The sequence below is a fragment of the Pristis pectinata genome, chromosome 12 (genome assembly GCF_009764475.1).
Source record: "Pristis pectinata isolate sPriPec2 chromosome 12, sPriPec2.1.pri, whole genome shotgun sequence".
Lineage (NCBI taxonomy): Eukaryota > Metazoa > Chordata > Chondrichthyes > Rhinopristiformes > Pristidae > Pristis > Pristis pectinata.
In genome coordinates, this window is record NC_067416.1 from 24,102,880 (window position 1) to 24,126,107 (window position 23,228).

General features: G+C 39.9%; 1 protein-coding gene across 8 annotated transcripts in view; it reads left to right on the forward strand.

The window, feature by feature from the left end:
• The window catches only part of ptprea (protein tyrosine phosphatase receptor type Ea), a 230,455-nt gene that overhangs the window by 162,122 nt on the left and 45,105 nt on the right, over window positions 1–23,228 (forward strand). For 5 of the 8 annotated variants that reach the window (XM_052027004.1, XM_052027001.1, XM_052027005.1 and 2 more), the window contains 3 exons: window positions 10,548–10,633; window positions 16,418–16,490; window positions 22,556–22,629. In XM_052027004.1, the coding sequence (XP_051882964.1) occupies window positions 10,552–10,633; window positions 16,418–16,490; window positions 22,556–22,629 (229 nt within the window). In that variant the 5' untranslated portion in view covers window positions 10,548–10,551. Of the gene's footprint in view, window positions 1–10,547; window positions 10,634–16,417; window positions 16,491–21,946; window positions 22,089–22,555; window positions 22,630–23,228 lie in introns of those variants that run through there. The other 3 variants (XM_052027009.1, XM_052027007.1, XM_052027006.1) reach the window with 2 other exon arrangements.

Sequence of the window (23,228 nt, forward strand, 5' to 3'; positions counted from 1 at the left end):
TTGGTTAACAACTACCACCTTCAAATGCACATGTCAGGTCCAATCATTTATATATAGGAGAAAAACCATAATTATGATTTCTTAAAGCAAGGAAATCCCAATCTGATGATTTTTCCTGTGACTGGACTGTTTTACATTTGGGGAAAATGCAGCATTCCTTTAGTGCACCTAAAATGGGTGTAATCCAAATTCTAGGCATAGGTTTTTTTTAGTTTAAAACATTTTATATTGAAGTCAACTCGCAAGTATGTCATACTGATTGACCCCCACCTTTGCTGTGCCAGTGATTAGTTAAGTAATTTTAACCTGTTGGTCCAGTGGCTGTTTAAATGCTTCAAATTCTCTGCAATTTCCATGTAATTAAGATAAAATCATTGACTGATCTCCCGTGTCATTGCTTATGGGTGGGTCGTGGTCCATAGTTCAGTTACGCTCATTAGCGCAGACAAATTCCAAGCTAGGCAAAAATGTGAATTGAGTAGCTGTGAAGTAATGGAGAGTGGGAGGTGGATAGCAAGTAGAGCCGAACTGGAGGTCACTGAGACCAAGGTGCAGCAAGAAGGTGCAGCCATGTGGAGGACTATTGGAGTAGGTCATTGGGGGAGGACCAAGAATGAAGGACAGTGGCGAGGAAGTAAGGGAGAATGTGGGGGCAGGGAGAAGAACACAGTGGGAGCAGGAGACTCATTACAGAGAAAACTAAGCTATGGTGATTCCTTGTGATAGGGAGGTGGCAAGCTGTACTCTTACATTCGGGAAGCATGCCTCTTGTCATTCAGTAGTGAATTTAGTGGGACATAGAAGGCACTGTGAGCCTTCTGTCTCTGCCCACCACAAAAATATGGCACCAATGATAGACAAGAAAAATAAAAGCATTAATCTTAATTGGCTCTGTACTGTAGACTGTCCAAAGGCAGATTCCCTTTTGGACTACAGAAACAAAGATCTTCCTCCAAAACCTGTTACTTAGTCATCCCCACAGAATTTCTGAAATTTGAATGAAGAATTAATCCTTCAATTATTCTTCCACTACCACCTATAATTTTGCTAATAGGTTAAAGCTGTAACAATTTAGGCTGCTAGTGTTACATGGGTAATGTCACTGAGATGCCAGCATGGTGTGTGGCCAGTGGAGAATGTGCAATAGGAAGTACTTGTTCTGAAGTTTGGGGAACTTTTCTACTTGGTGCAAAGTTTAGCAAAATCCAATTTGTCCTTGGTCACTTGCACCAAGCATGTATTGGTATTGGTTTACTATTGTCACTTGTACCGATGTACAGTGAAAAACTTGTCTTGTTTGTACACAGTGGCAGCTGCACATTGTACTCCATTTCTAAAACTGGGTTCTGATTTTGTCCACTTAACACATTGGGAAATCACTTTGCACTGCTGGGAGGGAGGCAAATTTACTTATTGTAAGCTGTGCTTCATCTCTGGCCTGACTTTGTGTCTGAACTGAAAATTTGTTAATTCGCAGAATTAATGCCACAAAAATTACACGCAGAAAAGTAAACTACATTCAGAATTACAGACCAGAAAAATATACCCTTCACCTTTATGTTGGAATTCATCTTTCTATTGTTGATCATTATATTTAATTAGATTTAATGCAGAAATGAGAAAGAACAGTAAGTTAGATATTTACCTCTGTGTCTACTTACTGCTTCTGTTTCTCCCTGTTGTCTGCATTAGTATTATTTTTTGAGGTGTTTGGTAGGTTTTCCTATTTTAGGTTTTGTAGTTGCTTGCCTTTTTAAATCTGTGCCAAAGAGAAGACACATATCCCGATTCAAGACTTCTGCCAATTACCCCTGCAGCTGGACTCTCAGTGTTCACCTGGCTTCTGTCCCTCTTCTGCCTTCCTGGAATATGTCAGCCTGTGCCCTACATTCAATTTGGACAGAGCATAGATAACTTGTGTTCAGAGACGGATTACTGGCCACATCTATTTTATGGAACTGAAAATGCACTCTTCCAGCAGTTCAGTCTTTCTGAATTATGGCTTTAATTCCTGCCTCTCCTCAGTGTGCCTCCACACCTCTCCTTTTTCATGCATCTACTTGTAGTTTTTTCTCTCACTTGCTATCTCCCCTTACTTCTCAATCCTTCATTATATATTTGACACCATCTTCTGCCCAGCCTCAAGATGCCAAATATCAGCCTGTTATTAATGTTGCTTATATGCTCTGCCTTCCACTGGAGAAACTGTATAGCTTCATCTTCTATTAACAGTCTCTTGCTCCATCTCACTGTGAGGAGGAGTAGTGCTGAATCCTGCAAAGATTTGTAGGAAGAAATCTGTGAAGAGACATACTAAGCGGTGACATGCTGGGAAATCTGAATCACTGCCTACCTTGAAATTAGGAAAAAGGTTCCTGAAGGAAAATGGCAGATTTCGTCAAAATAGCAAAGCTTTGGTGCATAAATCAGTTCATGCTGTATCTCAAACAGCGATGAGTCGGAGTACAGGAAGGAGATAGTGAGCTTAGTGGAATGGTGTCATGACAACAACCTTTCCCTCAATGTCAACAAAACAAAAGAGCTGGTCATTGACTTCAGGAAAGGGGGCGGTGTACACGGACCTGTCTACATCAATGGTGCTGAGGTCGAGAGGATTGAGAGCTTCAAGTTCCTGGGAGTGAACGTCACCAACAGCCTGTCCTGGTCAAATCACGTAGAAGCCACGGCCAAGAAAGCCCACCTAGCGCCTCTACTTCCTCAGGAGGCTAAAGAAATTTGGTTTGTCCCCTATCACTCTCACCAACTTCTACTGATGCGCCATAGAAAGCATCCTATCTAGATGTATCACGGCTTGGTATGGCAACTGCTCTCCCCAGGACCACAAGAAAATTGCAGAGAGTTGTGGACACAGCCCAGTGCATCACGGACACCAGCCTCCCCTCCCTGGACTCTGTCTTTACCTCTTGTTGTCTTGGTGAAGCAGCCAGCATAATCAAAGACCCCCACGCACCTGGATCATTCTCTCTTCCATCAGGTAGAAGATACAGGAGCCTGAGGGCACGTACCACCAGACTTAGGACAGCTTCTACCCCTCCGTGATAAGATTATTGAACGGTTCCCTTATACAATGAGATGAACTATGACCTCACAATCTACCTTGTTGTGACCTTGCACCTTATTGAACTGCACTTTCTCTGTAGCTGTGACACTTTGTACTGTTATTGTTTTTAACCTGTACTACATCAATGCACTCTGTACTAACTGAATGTAACTGCACTGTGTAATGAATTGACCTGTACGATCGGTATGCAAGACAAGTTTTTCACTGTACCTCGGTACAAGTGACAAAATAAACCAATACCAATGCCTGTAAAAGCACAGCATGCCCTTTGCATTTTCGGGTCTGAATAAAGTGATTTATTAATTTATTATAAACTTGATCCCTGATATCAGGACCTTTATCCTTCATAACAGGGATCACTCAGTTTGTGAATGCATACGTAAGAAATGATGAACAAGTTCAAGCTTCCCAAAACCTAGCTTTCTGAGTACAATCTTTGACATATGTTGGCCAGGTTATTGTACTACTAATAATGGTAACATGGAGAAACTCACCTTTACAATGGAGAAAGTAAGAGAACCTCTGGAATAGTTCCAGTGTAGTTAAAAATGGAATATGGGAATTGAGTTACCCTGTTCATCCACTATCTGTTCTACAACATCACTTCATAGGTTTAATATGGTGGACAACACAACAATAAAACATTGTGTTGGTCACCCACTTTGCACCTATTAAATGTTCCAGTAAATTGTTAGGCTGGTGCCTTCAGGAGTAAATTAATTAAATAAATTGTGTGATGTTCCTTAAGAAGCCAATTAATGTTAAAGTTTACACTTTCTTTTGTTTCTTTCGTCCTCTTAGTGCCATCTCTCCTATTCTTTATTTTGCCTTCTGTGCATGATTTAGTCTTCCTAGCGTATTCTTCCCAGTTTAGACAGTCTCAATGAAGATTCTTCAAACTGATTGGTTGAACAGCCTTAACATTCTTTTTTCTTTGGTCAATGAGGTCTCCAAAACACATATAGTCAATAGCAAAAGGCTATCACTGGCCATTCACTAAAAAAAAGTTTTAGTGGCTTTGTGGCATTGATACCCCCCATTCTAATATGACTAACAGTTTGGTGTAATCTTTCAATGCTTCACGATGTCTTGAAATTATGAAGTTATCAAGCAAAGTGAACAGCCAATCAGATGAAGAATTCTCACATTTAGCAAAGAACACACTGATTACGAATCATAAGGGATTAAGGTGGAAACTAAAATATTAAAAATTAACTTTTTTTCTTTTAATAAACATGTAATTTATGGTAGAACAGAAGAAATGACATTCTATCATAAAAGTAATTTTCATTGTCAGAGAGGTTTATCAACACTATGTACGCTTGTAAGGTCTCAATTACATCTTGTTTAGGAGCCCCATTAAGTTACATAGGGAAAAGCCAACAGTTCTGAACTGTCCCAATTTTTAATTGAAAGACTCAGACCGTGATTATCTATTGAGGACTAACCTGACCACTTTTTTCACATGGTTTAGCTGGAGTTGGTTGTTGACAGAACACATCATTAAACTCGGTGGCGATTCAGATTTGTCTTTTGTTTCTGTACTTTTCTTGTTCTTCACCAACATCTTACATCACTTTGCTTTTTTCTCAAAAGTAACAGCTCAATGCCACCAGTTTTTGTGTCTTGTTTTTCTTAATTCCAGTATTCTCTGTTTTCATTTTATATCGGTAATGTGTTATATCTATTCATCTTAAAAGGAAGTTGCTAGTCTTCCCACCCTTTCATTTTCCAACAGTCCACTTCCTTCCCTTCTGCTGCTGCACAATTGCTAGAGTTAAAACATGTCGAGATGTAGTGCAGTTCTATAACCTGGGCTCTGGAAATTGCTCAGTGCCGATTTTTTTGCCATTGAAACAGTGTCTGACGCTATTTATGAAAGTTACGTAAAGAGCAAGACTTTGATTTTGAGGTTTCTAGCATTAGACTGCCAGCTGTCCCCATATAATAATCTGCTGAAACCAATGGTGTTGGTTTCAGTGCAGAATTTTCTATTGAGTTATTGCTAGTTCTTACAGTTGTCAGCATATAGTACAGCAGCTATCATCTTTTCAGCCAATATTTAGAGGGATATTCAGGCAACAATTTTCCAGCGACTAGGAATTGTTGCTACGGGATGAGTGGATGTTGCAATGACGGGAGTGAGGTGGAAAAAATGCTCCCAAATTTCACAGAGGCCAGGGAGACCTTTCAGGTCAACAACCAATCCCGTGTCAGGAAGTTGCCAGGAAAGTCTCAAAGGACATGAGTAGAATCTGTGAATGTCTGCACTTTAGAGGTCATAGTGTAACACAGCGCAGGAAAAGGACCTTCAACTTTCTGATTCTGAGCCAACCATCAAACGACCATTTGCAGTAATCCTCATTTCACTCTCCCCTCTTTCCCATCAACTGCCCCCAGATTCTACCACTCACCACTGGAACTAGAGGCAGTTAAGAGGCAGCCAATTAACCTACCAACCCTGTGGAAGTCTGCAACTGCAAACAAGTGCCTCTGCCTACTCTGCCAGCTCTTGTGGCCAAAATAAAAGTAGATGAAGTATTCTCTCCTTGAGTATTGCATTTGGATGACTTCCTTAATGTAGCAGTGAGCAGTAAACTGTGAGATGTGGCAGAGATCAGCAGCCTTAAATGATTCTTATCCCAGGAAGCTGAGAGCAACCATTGCCCTAACCTTCATGGCCAAAGTAGTCAAGGCACATGTGTGAAGACTGTATTTGTGGGTCACAGATTGCACTGGAGGACAAAGAATGCCATTCAAATGTTGACCCTGGAAAGATTACAATTTCAGGGAAGCAGGGTCGTAACACCTGATTTTTTTTCTGTGAGTAAGTAAGAACCTAGTTGAAAATCTTACTGCATTACTGAACTTGGCACTTTGCACTACTGTTATGTCATTTGGTGGAATGCCGGAAAAAAGATACAGGGAAAGGAGGAGACAAATTTCCGATAGGTGCTGACTCCCAGATGTGTAAGCAAAATTGATGAACTCTGGGTTAAACTGATTTTCAACAGCATGCTTATTTTTGTCAGGGCGCTCACAATACATTGTGCAATTTCTAGGCTACAAATTTCTAAAAGGTAATCTGGTTGCAGTTCTAATTATTCACCATGAGATGTCATTTGGCACCTTCCAAAGCTTGAACCTTACAGTGGAACATTGATCAAACGGATGAACCTAATGTTTGTGGGCTCCATATACAGTAAAGTGAAAAGAAATTGTTCACGGTATTCTGTGCAGGCACATACATACTGATTTACATCTGTACTATTTGAACCAGCAATGTAGCTAGGGGTCTCTTGTGGCAGGGAAGGATATCACAGGAACATGCGTATCTTTTGTACTGAACACTGTGTAATTGAAGTGCTCAGTAGCTGCAGATTAAGGACCCTGATACTTTTTTTTCTTTCAGCTGGGGAATGTTATCAATTTATAATTGATTGTGCTGTTGCATTTCTCACAGTCTGAATCAGCAAAATCTGGCAGTATAAGAAAGGCACAAAGACTTAGCATGGAAGAGCAGCTGTGTGGGCTGGAATAGGATTCCTTAAATGCTGGGGAATTCCAATAAGTTTTGCTCCATTGCAAACTCATCAGCATACACATAGGTAAATGCCAGAAATCAGCTGTAGAACTATAAATATTTACCCAGCAAGTTCTGGGTCATTGTTGTTCAAATTATTATTAGGATAACGTGCAAAGGTTGAAATGTTTCTGGCTGGATATGGTTAGAATAGTTTCTTTACTTTTAACATCCATTCCCAAATTCCACTGTTTATTTTTTTGGTATGGATGGTGCACTGATGATAAAGAATAATGAAATACAGAAAATACATGGTGATAGTATAAGCTTACTAGGGATGGTCCTGGGGTTTTTGGGCTTGTCAGGTTGCTTTTATGTGAATATTCAGGAAATTGCAACAGTCAGATTTGGCCATGTGTGGTTGTTCATGTTAGCTGCCTGTAATCCCTCTGTGACTAAACTTTCCAAAGTCTGTCTTGCTACTGAAAGTCCACATTGTTGCAAATGTGGATGTTGTCTTCCTTCCTCTATTAATTTTTCATATTCGTTCACTGCCTCTCTTCCCACTGCCAAGGCTAGTCCACCTATCACTGCTCGGCTTTTCCCTCCTCCCCCGCACCTGTCTATCACTATCTCTTACCTGAATCTACCTATCACCACCCTGTGCCCACCCTGCCTCCCCTCCTTTGTCCACCTATCACTGCTCTGCTTTTCCCTCCCATATATTGGGCTTCCCATTTTCCTACCTTCAGTCCTGAAGAAGGGTTCTGACCCGAAACATTGACCGCGCTGCTTTTCTCCACGGATACTGCCTGGCCTGCTGAGTTCCTCCAGCATCATTGTGTTTTTCATCTAGATTCCAGCATCTACAGTCCTTTGTTTCTCTTTAATTAACTCCATCCAACCTTGATGAGATTTAAACTGCGGCCTCTCAGATTATTAGTTGAGGGCACTGGATTACTAGTTCATTAATGTAACTACAGTGCTGTTAAACCCCATCATAAGCAACAATGGTAGTTTGGTTTGTGCGTGGGTAACTGTCGGAGTCCCATCAATTTTATTCTATTATTTAACGTCAGCTATTTAAATTCCTTATCACTTGACATTTGGTAACAGCCAAGCCATTTCACCCAAAAGAATGGTCCCTGATTGGCCTGAATCCACTGATCAGAGAGCAGCCGCTTTTCTTGTTTGAGGCAAAAAAAACATACAAGGCTGAAACTGAGCCAAGGTTGAAATTACTTAGTGCACAAGCATGTAAGGGAGATGGAATTGGCAGAGACTTCACATGCAAGATTAAAAAGGAGCTCATCAGCTGAATCAGATGCATAGGCTTCGTGCTGGCCACTGCTGTTAGAAACGTGAATGCCAGCATGTTGTCACTGGCCTGTAGCTCATTCCAGCTGTTAGTGGAACCACTATAGGCCTTACTATTGAATGAGCCAGATTTCTGCAATTATCCAGCATGACTGGCATTCCAAAATTCATCTTGCAAAACCAAAGGAAACCGATGGAGGTCCACAGCAGTCTTTGACATGCAAGTCAGTTACCCAGCCTGGCTGTGGTGATGTGTGACAAGTCATGTAAAAGGTGTCGACATATCCCTCTATGCCCTGAACATTCAAGTACCTGTCCAGATGCCTCTTAAATGTTGTTAGTGTTACTGCCTCCACCTTCTCCTCTGGCAGCTGTTTTCAGATACCAACTACTCTTTTGTGAAAAAATTTACCCCTCAGATCCCCTTTGAACATCCTCCCTCTCACCTTAAGCCTATGGCCTCAAATTTTAGACACCCCTACCATTTGAAACAGATACTGGCTCTCTACCCTATCTACGCCGTTCATAATTTTATATACCTCTATCATGTCACCTCTCAGCCTCCCTTGCTCCAAGGAAAACAGACCCAGCATATCCAATCTCTCCTGATCACACAAGCCCTCCAAACAAGGCAACATCCTTGTGAATCTTTTCTGCATCCTCTCTAGATTAATCACATCCTTCCCATAGTGTGGTGACCAGAACTGCACACAATACTCCAAGGGTGGCCTAACCAACATTTTGTACAACTGTGACATGACGTCCCAACTCTTCTACTCGATGTGCTGACCGATGAAGGCAAGTGTGCCATGCGCTTTTCTCACCATCCTGACTACCTATGTTCCCATTTTCAGGGAACTATGTACTTGTACCCCAAGGTGTCTCTGTTCAACTGCACTCCCCAGGGCCCTTCCATTCACTGTGTATGTCCTGCCTTGGTGTAACTTTCCAAAGTGCATCATCTCATACTTGTCCAAGTTAACTTCCATCTGCCATTCCCTTTTCCACTTTCCTAGTTGATCTGTATCCTGTTGTAACCTTAGACAACTTTCTTTACTGTCACTATAAATGGTGTCATTTGCAAACTTACTAATCATGACACCTAAACTCTTAACCAAATCATTAATATTTATGACAAATATTGTAATAATTGTACTATCATATTATAATAATTATTATAGTATTTTGAGTATGATGCAGGAGAAAAGGGATCTCGGGATGAAAATCCACAAATACTTGAAATGGCGAGGATAGGTGCAAAAACAGTTAAGAAAACATGCAGAATAATCAGCTTTGTAAAAAGAGGCATTAAGTGCAAAAGTAAGGAAATTTTGTTGAAACCTTTTACAAACCATGAGCTGGACCCCAGTTGAACCTGGTGTAATTCTAGTCACCATGTTTCAGGGAGGACGTTAAAGTCTTAGAGAAGAAACAGAAGAAGTGTGCAAAAATGTTTTCATGAATAAAGAAATTTGATTATAAAGAGAGAATAGAGAAGCTGGGATTGATCTCCTTAGAACAATGAAGGGGTAAGGGGAGACAGAAAAGAGAAATCCAAATTATAACGTGTTATGATCAAGCTTTTGTTCATTGCATATTCCCTCCAGACTTACCAGCTACCTACATATCCCTACCATAATATGATTAATGTTTCAACCCTTATATGCCAGTTATTATTATTTGAGCAACTTCTCCCCACACTCCATCATCTGTCCTTCTCCTCCCTGAGAGTTTGCCCACCGTCTTCATTGATCATTCTGCCCCAAATTGTCCATCAGTCATTTGCCTAGTTATTTACCATGATTGTCTCTGTGATACCTGCACCCATGGTAAGTACCCATGACCTTACAAATCTGCTATGGCACAACTTTGCCTCGGTACCCCTCAGAAATATTGTGCATATTCCTAAGAGTACACCTGGTACAGTTTAGTTTCTCCATGATAGAACATTTAAATAGGCAGTATTTTCTCTCACAAGTGGGTCAATAGAAGCCATAAGTTTAAGATAATTTCCAGAAGAACTAGATGAACATTGGAAGGGCTATGAAGATCTGGGATATATGACCTGAATGCTAGAAGCAGATTCCATCAGAACTTTCAAAAGGCAATGGGAGGATTGATTTGCAAGGTTACTTGAAAGCACAGGGCTGAAAGTGGCTTTCAAAGACTTGGCACAGTCACCATGGCCTGAATAGCCTCCTGTAATATAAGATTCTATGGTTACTTGAAGTAAAATTCATACAACTTTCCAAGAGTGAATTCCACAAAGGGCAGGGAATATGGTGAAAATAGAAAGAGAATTCTCATGTGTGCTCCGCTGGTGATGAAGCTTAATTCAAAACCTTAATGAGCTTAATAACTTAAAGCTTCTCTCATCACAGCAAAGAAAATGTGTTTTAACCCAGGCAGCAGTTAACAGTTTAATTATATCAGGTAATGGAATACAAAGGTATAGTTGTTGTTGATGTGGCCTGAAAATGCACTGTGGACGAGGTGGATATTGCATAATTTAATCAGCTGTCACTGGGGTAATATTTGGAATTAACAAAATTATGTCCTAGTTAAATAGTGTATTTTTAAGACAAGTTCCAATGAGGTTCTAACTCTCTGCTCTTATACTTGCAGTGCCATGATGAGTAATACATCTGGAGATTTGAGTTCATCATTGCCAACACCCACAAAATCAACAAAATCACCTGCTAACTCTAAGCGTAAGTAATGTGGCTCTGATATTTGTTGGGAGTTGTACCATGAAGGGATCATTAAAATGTGTTCATTTGGAACCTTACTCCACATTACAAAAGTTTTATAGGGGTACAATCTTCATTAAGAAAAATATTTGTTTTGATAATGATGGGCACATGCCAATGATATTTCAAAGTGATTCACAGTGTTCAATATTTTTTTAAACTAAATGTATTTTAACTCATTTATACTCATTCAGTGGGTTGACGTACTTCTATTATCTAAGGACTTGGAATCGAGGACTGCATTGCCCATCCAACAGAAACAATAAGCTGCTCTCCTTCACTGTGGACCAATTCAATGCTCCCAGTACTGATCATTGTATATTGTTACCTGGTGGTTGGTCCTGTGGACTGTTGAATACCTCAGCACTCAAATCTGTGTCATACCCTCTCATGATGGAACTATATTCTGCACATAAATTCAAACATGAGCACATCATCAGCAATTTTTAATCCACAGCTTTGTGCAGAATGAATCAAACTTTGATGAATAACATTTCACTGGCAATCTCTGCAGAATGCCTTTTGAGGGAACTTGCTTTCCAACTTATTTCAGTGTCAGTGCAGTTACTTCTTACTTCCACAATATGGCAGGAAGGTCAGAAGGTCAGCGGTCATCTCTTGGAGATAAAGGCTCAAAAATATTGGGATCAGTGATCAAGAAGGTAACTGTCCTTAATCTCCGAATGTTAGGGTGTGGTTAGGCTCAATTGAATCTGAATTTGTATTGAATTGATAACAAAGTAGATGGCCAGTTTGTTCAAGAAAGAAACTAGTGACTGATCATTTCTCTCAACCTACCATTTGTTAAGCACTAACGAGGATTGTCCTATCCCCAGCCTGATGAGTGTGTAGGCTATTTGAACATATAGAAAAAGGATCAAACAACAACCAGTGATCTGCTTGTCAGTGTTGCTCTGCCCAGAGACAGTTAGTACAAATTCAGATTGCATCGAGCCTAACCGCACCCGAATATTTGGAGAATAAGGTTGTTACCATCTTGATCACTGATCCCAACATATTTGAGCCTTTATCTCCAAGATCTGGCTCTGGCAGCTGACCCTTCTCCCATCCACCATCAAACCTCTTAACTCCTATTAACATAACCCCTCATCCCTCTTAAGCAAACTCCCCCATACCAGACTTTGGCCAGTAATGTTTGCATCATTATGTTTTGAATAATGTCTCCCTCTCCCTCCCCCTCCCCTCCGCATGCCATTAGATCCTAAACTCCAAGCTTCCACAATCCTGACGGCACCCCACCCTCCTCGCCATTGATCAATTACTCCCACCGACCATCTCCCCCACTGACATCATCTGTAATGTCAGCCCAGACACTTGTCATCCCTGCTCAGTGATCAATCACTTATCTGTGGGACTTTATCTTCCTGTATGATATAACCCCCCCTGCACCCCCCACCGCTCGCTGCACCATCTCTGTTGGTGGAGTTTGAGACTCGATAACCAGGTTCCCTCAGAACTCAATGTTTTTGCCTTTTCTTAGATTAAGATTGTATCGACAGCATTCCTACGAAGTGATGGTGGGCTGGCTTTACCTGACAATACCACTAGTTCCCCACCCCAGTTGTTAGTGAATTTATAATTCTTATGGAGCACAATAGTTCCCATCTTCCTGACAAGTGATGGGGACTACATGTCCTCATTGGACTCCAGCCAGCTGAGGAGTGGTGGTCCCTGTAATTCCCAGCAAATATGCTGGGGATATAGCCTGCTGAAACTGCAAATTTAACCTGATCCAGGAACTGCACATCCTTTGATTTCAATGGATAGAGTTCCAGGTTAGTATATGCATTTTTAATTAATTGGGTGACAAGTGTTTTTAATTGCTTTCGTTTTGAGAGTTTCAAGTGAATTATTTTAAAATATTCAATTATTTTTAATACTTTTAATAATTTGACTTAACTTCTAGAAGATTTTGGATATTTCTGAATGGCAGGGATATACACAGATTTTGAGAGTTTTGACAGTTACCAATTACCAATCATTTACCAATCACATGAAGGGAATTCCATCTGGTAGGCTGAGGGTTGGCAAGACAGTGCTTGCCAGTGCATGCACGCATTGTAACTGCAAACTAAATGGGAATCCTTGGGTTTTCAATGCAGTCAAACTGAACCTCAGATGCAAAATGCTCTGATTATTTTTTATTCATGTGTTCCAAAAATGAAAATATACACATTTGCATCACAACCTGTATCCATCAACCTATCTGTTTCATTGAATATTCCTGCATTCTGTCTAGGCTACTATTTTTAATGTTTTTAATAACTTTGGGAAAACCTCATTATTGTTTTTTTAAGGGGGAAACATTACTATTTTAGAGGAATATTTAGAGGAAGCATTTTATATCTTTGCACATTAATTTTGCTCATTTCTTTGTCATAATTCACCACTGGGATAATTTACTGCTACTTACAGAACATTACAACAATTTTTTTCCCCCAAAACAAGCCAGAATTTCCATGTAAAAGAAAAACTGCTGTTGATTGAACTTGTTGTACTGTGAGAATGCCACCTTTCCATTCTTGCTTCTTGAGTCAAATAGTTATAGTACCAAGCTACCCCTTTGTCTGTCAGCCAGTATGAACCACTGCGTATCAGTTGTACTTGTGTAAAGTAATACAAACAAATGAACAGAAAATAATGCAAATCCTTGATTATCAAAATTGTATAGGATCCTTCTGTCTGCAAGAAATACAACTCAGTTGAGTGTGACTACCAGGTGTTATATAAGGAAAGTCTTTTTGGCAGATGAAAGTGTTTATGATTTCACTATGGCTGGTTTGGGCTGAACTTGGCAATCTGCCCAGACACACCACCCATGGTCCCAATCCATTCTCACTTACCTGGGACTGATGTGGAAGGCTAAACAAGCCGAGCCACTGCAGCCCAGAGATATCTAACACAGTGTGGCAAGCATTCAGCAGCAAGTAGGCCACAGGTGACATATTGCTGAGACCCTGCCCCCGGAAACCCCTGACAAACATTCAAAGGGTTCAAGGGCGGAGGCAGAGTATCTTCTCCCATCAAAGTTATCAAGGCTTTTAAAGAGTTTTTAAATGTGTCGTACTCAGAGACAATTAAAACTTAACTTTCAGTTATTTAAAGTAAATTTTTCTTTCCCAAAATGAATTAAAATATTAAGAAATAACTTAGAAAAATTACCGACCTTTTCCTTCTAACTTCCAGACTGGGAATACCCATTCAGATGAATGGGCTCTCTGATTCTATGGGAGATCAGAATCAAAATCAGAATCAGGTTTATTATCACTGACATATGTCATGAAATTTGTCATTTTGTGGCAGCAGTACCGTGCAAGACAGGAAGACATAAAAATTACTATAAGTTACAAAAATAAATAAATAGTGCAAAAGAGGAATAACGAGGTAGTGTTCACGGATTTGTGGACCATTCAGAAATCTGATGGCGGAGGGGAAGAAGCTGTTCCTGAAAACATTGAGTCCACGTGGAGTCCATTGATAGAGCAGAGTGACAGATGCACCAGCATCTTACTGTGAGTCCTGAATGCTGGCGGGTGCCTTTGGAACCATCAGCCACAGCCAGCACAATTCAGCTCATTGTGGATAACAACAATGATAAAACTACAGACTTTACCTCCAGGTCTTTCACAGGGGAGGTTAGAAACTGAAGGTTGTGCCTGCATTTGGTTGCCCTACAGCTGTAATCTGTGAATTTTGATTCAGCATGTCCTGGCATGTTGCTTCATTATCTTGTGGTGGCATGTGGGCTGTTTATCCCAGCAATATTGTTCACCAGAACTACAGCTGGCCAAAACACCCTGAAATGGCCCTGCACTGTTAAAGAACACAGTCAGCTATACAAAGTTCATTCATTTGGTAAACATATTATAAAGCAAGCAGTTGTTGGAAAGAGACAAGTATTCAGGAAAAGGTGCTAAAAAAAAGAATTAAGTAATTAATGCACAGTGATCCGACACTGCTAACAATCTGGCTCCACTTGCGTTCTTGCACATTTTGTTTCTAATGGAGAAATCATGGCCCAAATTTTGTGCTTAGTGATGAAAGAATGGTGCTCAAATGGGATTTCAGATCACCTCAGCACTGCTTTTATTTTTATGCTTAAATTTGTAAAGTATGCATCTTGTAATAAATATTTTGTTCAAATTTTGTTTTACGGAAATAGTAGAGGATATGAACAAGCTAACTCAAAATAGTTTGCCCAGGAAGATTTATTAAGTTCTGTGCCATTGATTTCCCCAATTCTGATGTGAATTTTAATCTGATATCAACTTTAGAATTTCTCGAATATTTTGGAACAATGAAGCAACCAATCAACCAGAGTAGCCAATCAGACTGAAGATTTCTCTTAGACAGTACACCAGGAAATAATAGCCTTGGATTAAAGTTAAAATTTTAATCACTTTTCCTCCCTGATCCTGGACAATTAATATTTGACCTGTGGTATGTGAACAAACTAAAGATGCATGCAATTAAGAGAGAAGACAAAATATCATAAACATATTTATAATGTTAGGGAGTTGATATGTTCTCCCCATGTCTGCATGGGTTTCCTCCGGGTTGTTCTGGTTTCCTCCCACATTCCAAAAGGCGTACAGGTTAGGACCTGTGGGCATGCCGTGTTGGCGCCGGAAAAGTGGTGACACTTGCAGGCTACCCCCCAGCACATTTTCAGTAATGCAAAAAGATGCATTTCACTGTGTGTTTCGATGTACATGTGACTAATAAATAAATATCTTATATCTATTTTACAAAATCTGTAGAATTTTTATTATGAAATGGAGGGAATGGGCATTCCACATATGCAAGTGTGTGGAATGTGTAAGGCCTTACCTCATCTTGGAACTTGCATGCAATTGAATATCACTGCTAAAGATCTCACACAAAATTGCTAATTAGAGGTGGGAAGGTATTCCAATATTTCTCAGAAAATAACAAAGTTGGAGCAGGCAGTTTTATGAGAAAAGCTGTGCGGGACTAACAACAGGCAAAATGATATTGTTCCTCTGCGATCCACTAAAAGTAGTCAATGCACTCACTTTAAAGAGGATTGATGGTCAGCTGCACATTCTGTTCCATTGTGCAGCGACACAGTGCTGTCTCCCACTAACAACACCCAAAATATCACAGGACTTCAGTTTAGGTGTCGATGACTTGAGCCCTTGCAAAACCACATGAAGCATGAAATGACAGAAAGTTGGTTGTAAAGCATGTTTGCAATTTTCATCTCAACTGGTTCCCATTTAAAAATGAAGTGACAGGAAAAGAAAAATGATATACTGCACCTGCCGTCTAACTCCAGAAACTTTCTGGGCTGTTACAGTTGATTTTAAGTGAAGAAGGAGGAGAGATACAGGTATTTGCAGTGTCAACAGACAGGGTTAAATATGTTTCTGCCCCAGATCACTACTTGACGATCTCTGCTGGATTGTGTAGGCTTATAATCAGGGCAAAATAGAGACCAATAATAATGTCCTCTGTGCCCAAATAGCCTACTGGTACCCACCATGTGCGCTCACATGAGGAACAATCACATGACCATGTTACTTTAGGCTTCCTATAGCCCAGTTCTTCTGGGGAGGAGCAATTGGGAAAAGATTAACTAACACTTTGACTTCAAACCACTAAATCTGGAACATGTATCAAGTTCTGTACTTATTGAAAAAAAACCTGGTGTGCGATTTTAATGCATCTAAACTTGTTTTCAAAATGATTTTCTCTCTTCAGATCCATACATTGCTGTATATGTAATCGTGCCACTACTGGTAGTGATTTTAATCGGAACTATTCTTTATTTGCGGTAAGGTTTTGGATTTTTTTATATTACAATTTATGTATTTATACATCTATGGAAAATATTTTGCATTTTCTGGGCCAAGATTTTTTATGCAATCTAAATGTTACTGCATATTACACGACGTGCTCATACTAAGCTCCCCATTGTAAAGTGTTAATGAGTTGTTTTTGAGATTTATGAAGTATATGGTGAAGGCATTATTCTCAAGTCTTTTGCCAATCGTTTTTAATAATCCTGCAGTACTGACAAGGGAGCTTAGTACTTCCTATACATCATCTGGCATTCTCACACTTGCTGATACAGTAGATTTTTTTTATCTAAACTCTCCCAGAATTTTTTTATCTAAATGGAACCAACATTTTAATTAAAATTGAGTCCAAAGGAATTAGCAAAGACTGAAATCATATTGAGCTACTCCCTGATGCGTCATGGTCAAAAACACAAAGGTCTCAATTCCATGCAAGGGCATCTTGGACTTGGGAGGCATAAGACCAGTGTTCTGAAGCCTTTGGAAGTTGAGAGTAGCACTGAGTTTGACCCTCCTCTCATTCTTCCTTAGAACAAAAGGGGGAGAAATAAAAAGGCTTGACCAATAAAACAATTTAGCAGGCCATTTAAAAAAATTCTTACTGCCATGTTGCTGTGCAGAAGCAGAAGGCGGCCATTTGGCCTCTTGTGCCTGCTCCAGAGTCAATAAGATCATGACTGATCTTTTACCTCAGTGCTATTTTCTTAGGCTAACCCCATATCCGATGATTCCTGTAATATGCAAAGTCCATCAATCTCTTAATTGAATACATTCAGAAGTTGAGCCCCCACAGTCCTCTTGGGTGGAGAATTCCAAAGATTCACCACTGTCTGAGTGAAGAAATTCTCTCTCATCACTATCCCAGTTTTTGAGAGTAAGGCACCTGGTTCTGCAAACTCCACCCAAGGGGAACATCATTCTTGCATCTAGTCTGTCAAGCTCTTTAAGAATTTAATACATTGCAATGAAGTTACCTCTCATTCTTTTAAACTCAAGGGAACATTGACCTACTCTGTTTAATCTCTCCTTAATAAACCCAGCACTCACGGATTCAATCTAGCAAACCTTTACTGCACTCCTTCATTTGCAAATATATCCTTCCCTGTGTAGGGAGACCAGACCTGTACACAATATTCCAGATGCAATCTCACCAGAGACCTATATAATCAGAGCAAGGCATCTCCACTTCTGTACTTAAATCCTTCTGCAATTAATAAAGGCCAGTCTACTATTTGCCTTTCCAATTGCTTGCTGTATCTGCATGACAAGTTCCTAGGGCCCTCTGAACACCAACACCTTTAAACTCTTTCCATTTAAGGAAGTATATAGTGATTCTATTTTCTCTCTGTTTTCCATCTTATATTCTGTCTTCCATTTCCTAGCCCATCCACAATTTCTCCACAAAGCCTCTCTGAATTTTCCTCACAACCCAACCTACCACCCAGTTTTGTATCATCTGCTAACTTGGAGATATTGCATTTAATTCCTTCATCCTAGTCATTGAAATTGATTATGAACAAATGGGACACTGGCCCTAATCCTTATAGTACTCCATGAGTTACAGCCTGTTAACCAAAAATAAAATGACACATTCCTACTCTCTGTTTTCTGTTGGTTAGCCAATCTCTAATCCGTGCCAATGTATTATTGTAAATCCTATGTGTTTCTAATTTGTTTCATGACCTCTTGTCTGGCACCATATTGAAAGCCTCCTGAAAGTCCAAACATACTACATCTATTGGTTCACTCTTACATACTCTGCTCTTTACAGACTTCAAAAGGTCCAACAGACTAGTTGAACATGATTTCCCCTTTCGTATTTCTATGTTGTCTTTGCCCAATCTTACTGTTTTCTAAGTGCACTGTTATTACTTCCTTAAAATAGCTTCCCTGTTCCCTGTTTCCTCTCTCTTTTTCTTCTTGTATGGTGGGGGTTACAGTTGCTATCTTCCAATCTGTTGGAACTGTTCTAGAATCTATAGAATTTTGTAAGGTGACACCAAGGGCATCTACTTTCTCCAACGCTGCTACCTTCAAAACCTTGGGATGCAGGTCATCAGGTCCTGGAGATTTACTATGCCAGAAAAAAATCCCTTTCCATCTCATCAATTCACTAGTACTCTTTTTTAAACTAATGTTAATTTTTTTTTCAGCTACTGAAGAATTGTTCTTCTCCACTATTTCCTGGGAGGTTTTCTGTGTTTTCCATGAGGTCTGACAAAGAGATTACTTGTTTAATTTCTCTGCCATTTCTCCTTTATTGTTCTGTATGGGAGCCACATAATTTTAGGCACCCTTTTCCTTGCATTTCTAAATATGGTCTTACTACCTGTTGTTTTATTTTTCCTGGGATATTCTTGTATTCCAGTTTCCCCTTCTATGCTCAATGACTTGTCCTCTGCTGTATTCTGAACTCCTCCTAAACATCAGATTAGCTGCTTATTTTGAACAACATTTGAATAGCTTTTCCTTTGATCTAATGCTACCTTCAATTTTTGCTCATTGAGATGACTGGAGCATTTATCCCTTTCTTTTGCTCTAAAGGGATATATGTGACTTCTAAAATATTCCTTAAGTATTAACCATTGCTTGTTTACTGTCATGTCTTTCAATATAGTTTCCCAGTCTACCAAAGTCAACTCACAGCCTCATGCCTTCACAGTTTGCTTTATTCAGGTTTAAGATTAACCTAAATCACTTACAATTTTGACAGTAAAATTCTATCATATTATGATCACTGTTCCCTCAGGCCCTTTAACTACCAGATCCTTATTAACCCTTTCTTGTTACAAAATCTATGCCAGAAAAAAATCCCTTTCAGACTCTATAAATTCATCATCCACACGATTACTGGAAGTTTGATTTCTAGGTCTACATGTATTAAGTTCCCCATGTTTGTTATATTAATCATGTGTGTAAACCCTTGCAAGTGAACTGGCATATTAATGCAGAATCTAGTGGTCCAGCACAAAGCAGATAATGGAGATTGGGTAACAGTTAGACCAACAACAGTAACATTTTTTTCACAGCATTTAATTTGGAAAAGGGTCCTTTACAGTGGCACAAAGAAAAGATGAGACCTGATTTAAAGGAAGAGATATGAGGAGTGAGAACCTACATGATAGCCAATGAAATGGGTATTGAAAAGGCCCTTGAAGGACGAGAAAGATTGCATGGTGTAGGGGATTAGGAAGGTGATTTGAGGATTGGTTGGTTACAGATAGAGAGTGAGAAGACTGTGAAGGGATTTAAAGAGGAAGATGAGAATAATACACTTGAAGCATTAGGGCACTAGAAGCCAACTTAGATCTGTAAAGAGCAGAAGGTTGAACTAGTGTAGATTAGTACATAAATGGATTGTGGGAGGAATGAAGCCCATTCATTTACATAGCATTTGATGCTCTGGCGTCGCTTATCAGAGGACAATATTTTAACAGCAAATTCATTTTCATGTGCAAACACCCACTAAAAGAAGTGCAGCAAGAAAAGCCATAGAACCATAGAACCATACAACCAAAACAGGCCCTTCGGCCCACCATGTTGTGCCGTCCATCAAACCACCCTCACACTATCTAACCCTTTCCTCCCGCATATCCCTCTATCTCACATTCCTCCATATGCCTATCCAACACACTCTTGAACCTGTCCAATGTATCTGCCTCCACCACCACCCCAGGCAGTGCATTCCATGCACAAACCACTCTCTGGGTGAAAAACCGTCCCCCTGACATCTCCCCTGAACCTCCCACCCATATCATTTTATTCTAGTGGAGCTGGGAAATGGCTGCTGTTGGGGCATGCTATGTACTCAAATTACCACGGAGGATCCACAAAATCTTCTAAAGTCACAGAAGGACAAATGAACCAATGTCCGTGTCCTCCCCAGCATTAAGGCTTACACGCAGGTCATCTGGGCCACATTCATATGCCCAAAGCTAGACTGTCGAAACAAGCATTCTATTCCAAGCTTTGTCCTGGAAGACATTAGCATGTGGACCGAGGAAAGGATTCAAAGACATGCTCAAAGCCGCCTTGAAGAAATAAAACATCCCCATTAGCACCTGGGAATCTCTGGCCGTTGACTGCTCCGAGTGGAGAAGGAGCATTTGGGGTTGGCATAGAGAGCATTGAGGCCATGCATTGGGAGCACACAGAGATTCTGTGTAAGTGGCAAAAGGAATGAACCACTTCACAAACCATCCACCCTCCCTCTTCCTGTCCCATCTGTGGAAGGGGCCTGAGGTTCCCACATTGGGCTCACTAACTGCTCAGAACCCACAAACCAGAGTAGAAATAGGTCTTCCTAACCCCAAAGAAAACCAGAGTAGAAGTAAGTCATCCTCGACTCCAAGGGACTGCTAAGATTAAGTATGAGGCCAAAATTTGATGTCAACTTCCCCCTATTTGAGCTGACTTCCGAATTAATTCCATATTCATCTTGTGTGGGAGTGTCAGCTTGCAGTTAAAAAAACAGCCAGGACCTCTGGAACAGCTCCCTCACAACTCCCTCACAACATTGCAGGATTCATTTTTTAAGTAACATCACTCCTCTGCAGCTGGAAGAATACTGCTTGTATCATCATATGACTCTTTCAGAGTTGGTTGTCAAGGTCATAGCTGCCAGGTTAAGTGTCGACAGCTGCGAGAATTGGTAATAGATCGACAGGATAGACCACTCTGAAACTGGTATGGTGGGGTGTGATACCAGGAAGCACCACAGCACAATCTTTAGGCTTACAGCTTTGTACTTCCTGATTTGCTGGCTGTGAGAATTCTTCAGCCTGATTGGTTGCTAAGTCGGCTGGATGCCGTCCAAGTTTGTGTGCATTGGAATTCCCTAGTGGCTGACATCAGAATGAAATTAATCTGAAAAGATAAAATTGCTGGATATTGTGGGCAATTTAATTGAACATCAGGATTGAACAATGTTATTATTTAACAGATTGTAAAAACCTGGACTGTCATGTTTCACCTAAATACTAATTTCTCATTTATTGCCCATCCTTTTTTCACACCAATCGGGGCTATTAACTGTACATATACAAAACTGCATATGGATTATTAATAGTTCTCTCCATATGAAAGTGAAGCCAATAAGCAAACTGCACCAGATCAGAACACTGACAGAACTCTTCATGGCACATTGACCAAACTGTTTATACATATGGAGTGTTATAAACACATGCTTGCATAGTTTTTCCAGTAGGTGGGCAGTGCTGGAGATGCCCTGGTCACCGTTTTTTTCTGCTTTTTCTGGTTTTGGACCAACAAAATCCACACACGGAACAAAAGAAACACATACATCCTTAATGACTAATCAGAGGTACAGCAAAGCTTGGTTTAAAATCTCCATTCGCCAAAAGGTGGAGCAGTTCAAATTACGTTTCCACTGAATAGGAAATGTAAAATTTCAAAGCCCAACCCACCAATTCAAACACTGATGCTGTTGATAAGGTCCCAGGAGGGTGGATTGGAGCTGTCTGGAGGAAACGGTCTTTTACAGCACTGAAGACAGAAATAATTTGAAGCGTGACATACCAGAATTCTAAAAGGTTCCTGCTTCTTTCACAGGGGTAACGAGTGTTAACATAACTGGTTCTAAGCTGCTTGTGGAGACTTGCTTCCTATCTCAACTCAATTAGTCATTTCCTTTTCTGCAGGTTGAACCTCGCCTGGGCCTAACAGACAAATTTCTAGTTTTCTTTTTTGGGCATGTATCTTAGAACAACTGGCTTTATTTTATTGGTCTGTTTCCACGTATCAAGTTGTAAACAGATTGTGCGATTTACATCTACTACCTTTCTGAGAGATGAATCTGTTCTAGTCCTATGGTTGAAAACCACCCCATAATTGAGTTTTATTTTGTGCCCAGCCACCACATTAAAAGGGTTAGGTGTAACAAATTTAAAAAGAAAATGTGAATTTAAATAGTGTGAAACTTAAAAAGAAATCATGGTAAACTTGCTTTAAAGCAATTACTTTTTTTAAAAAAAAGTAGGAAATCTCTGCGTACATGTTTATGGTTTATGTTTTTCTTAAGATTGAAAAGAAGAAAAAAAGACGTCGTCATTGGAGGCGAGAAGAAGATTCCAAATGGTATTTTAGAAGAACAAGGTAATTTGAGTTTTTTTTGTGCAGTAAATACGAAATATAACCAGGAAACATCTACCAATTTTGTTTAGTAGCAGTCAAACAGAAAGAAAATGTTGGTTCAATACTTCAGGAGGAGGCCCTTCTCCAAATTGAAAATCTGCCCTTTCAACCTGATGAAACAACTTCCCATCCAAAACTGTAATCCTTTCTTTATATCGATGTATACTGGTGTTCCAAATGAGTATCTGTGTATTTCCAGCTTTTGTTTGCTTAAATTTGCTGCAGTTTATATGTTCGAGTTTGGGTCTCAACCACGTTTCAAATCTGGATTTAAAATATGTACTGAGGAGTATTAGGATATACATTGAGCTGCTGACAATGGCTGATACAAGTTATGCACAGCATAACCTTTTGTGTTTCAAAAACCACAAAGGATGGCCTGTGAGCATATTTACAACGCTTGGTGCATTTCTTTTGACTAGTTAATCAAGTAAACCACACAAAATAGCGGCAAATGTGCCTTTATGTGCAAATATTATTGCTTTGTGAATCGCATTCTGTTTTAAAGCATCTGCCCGACTTTAAAAGATCATAGTCTAGAAATTCAACTCCAGAGCACA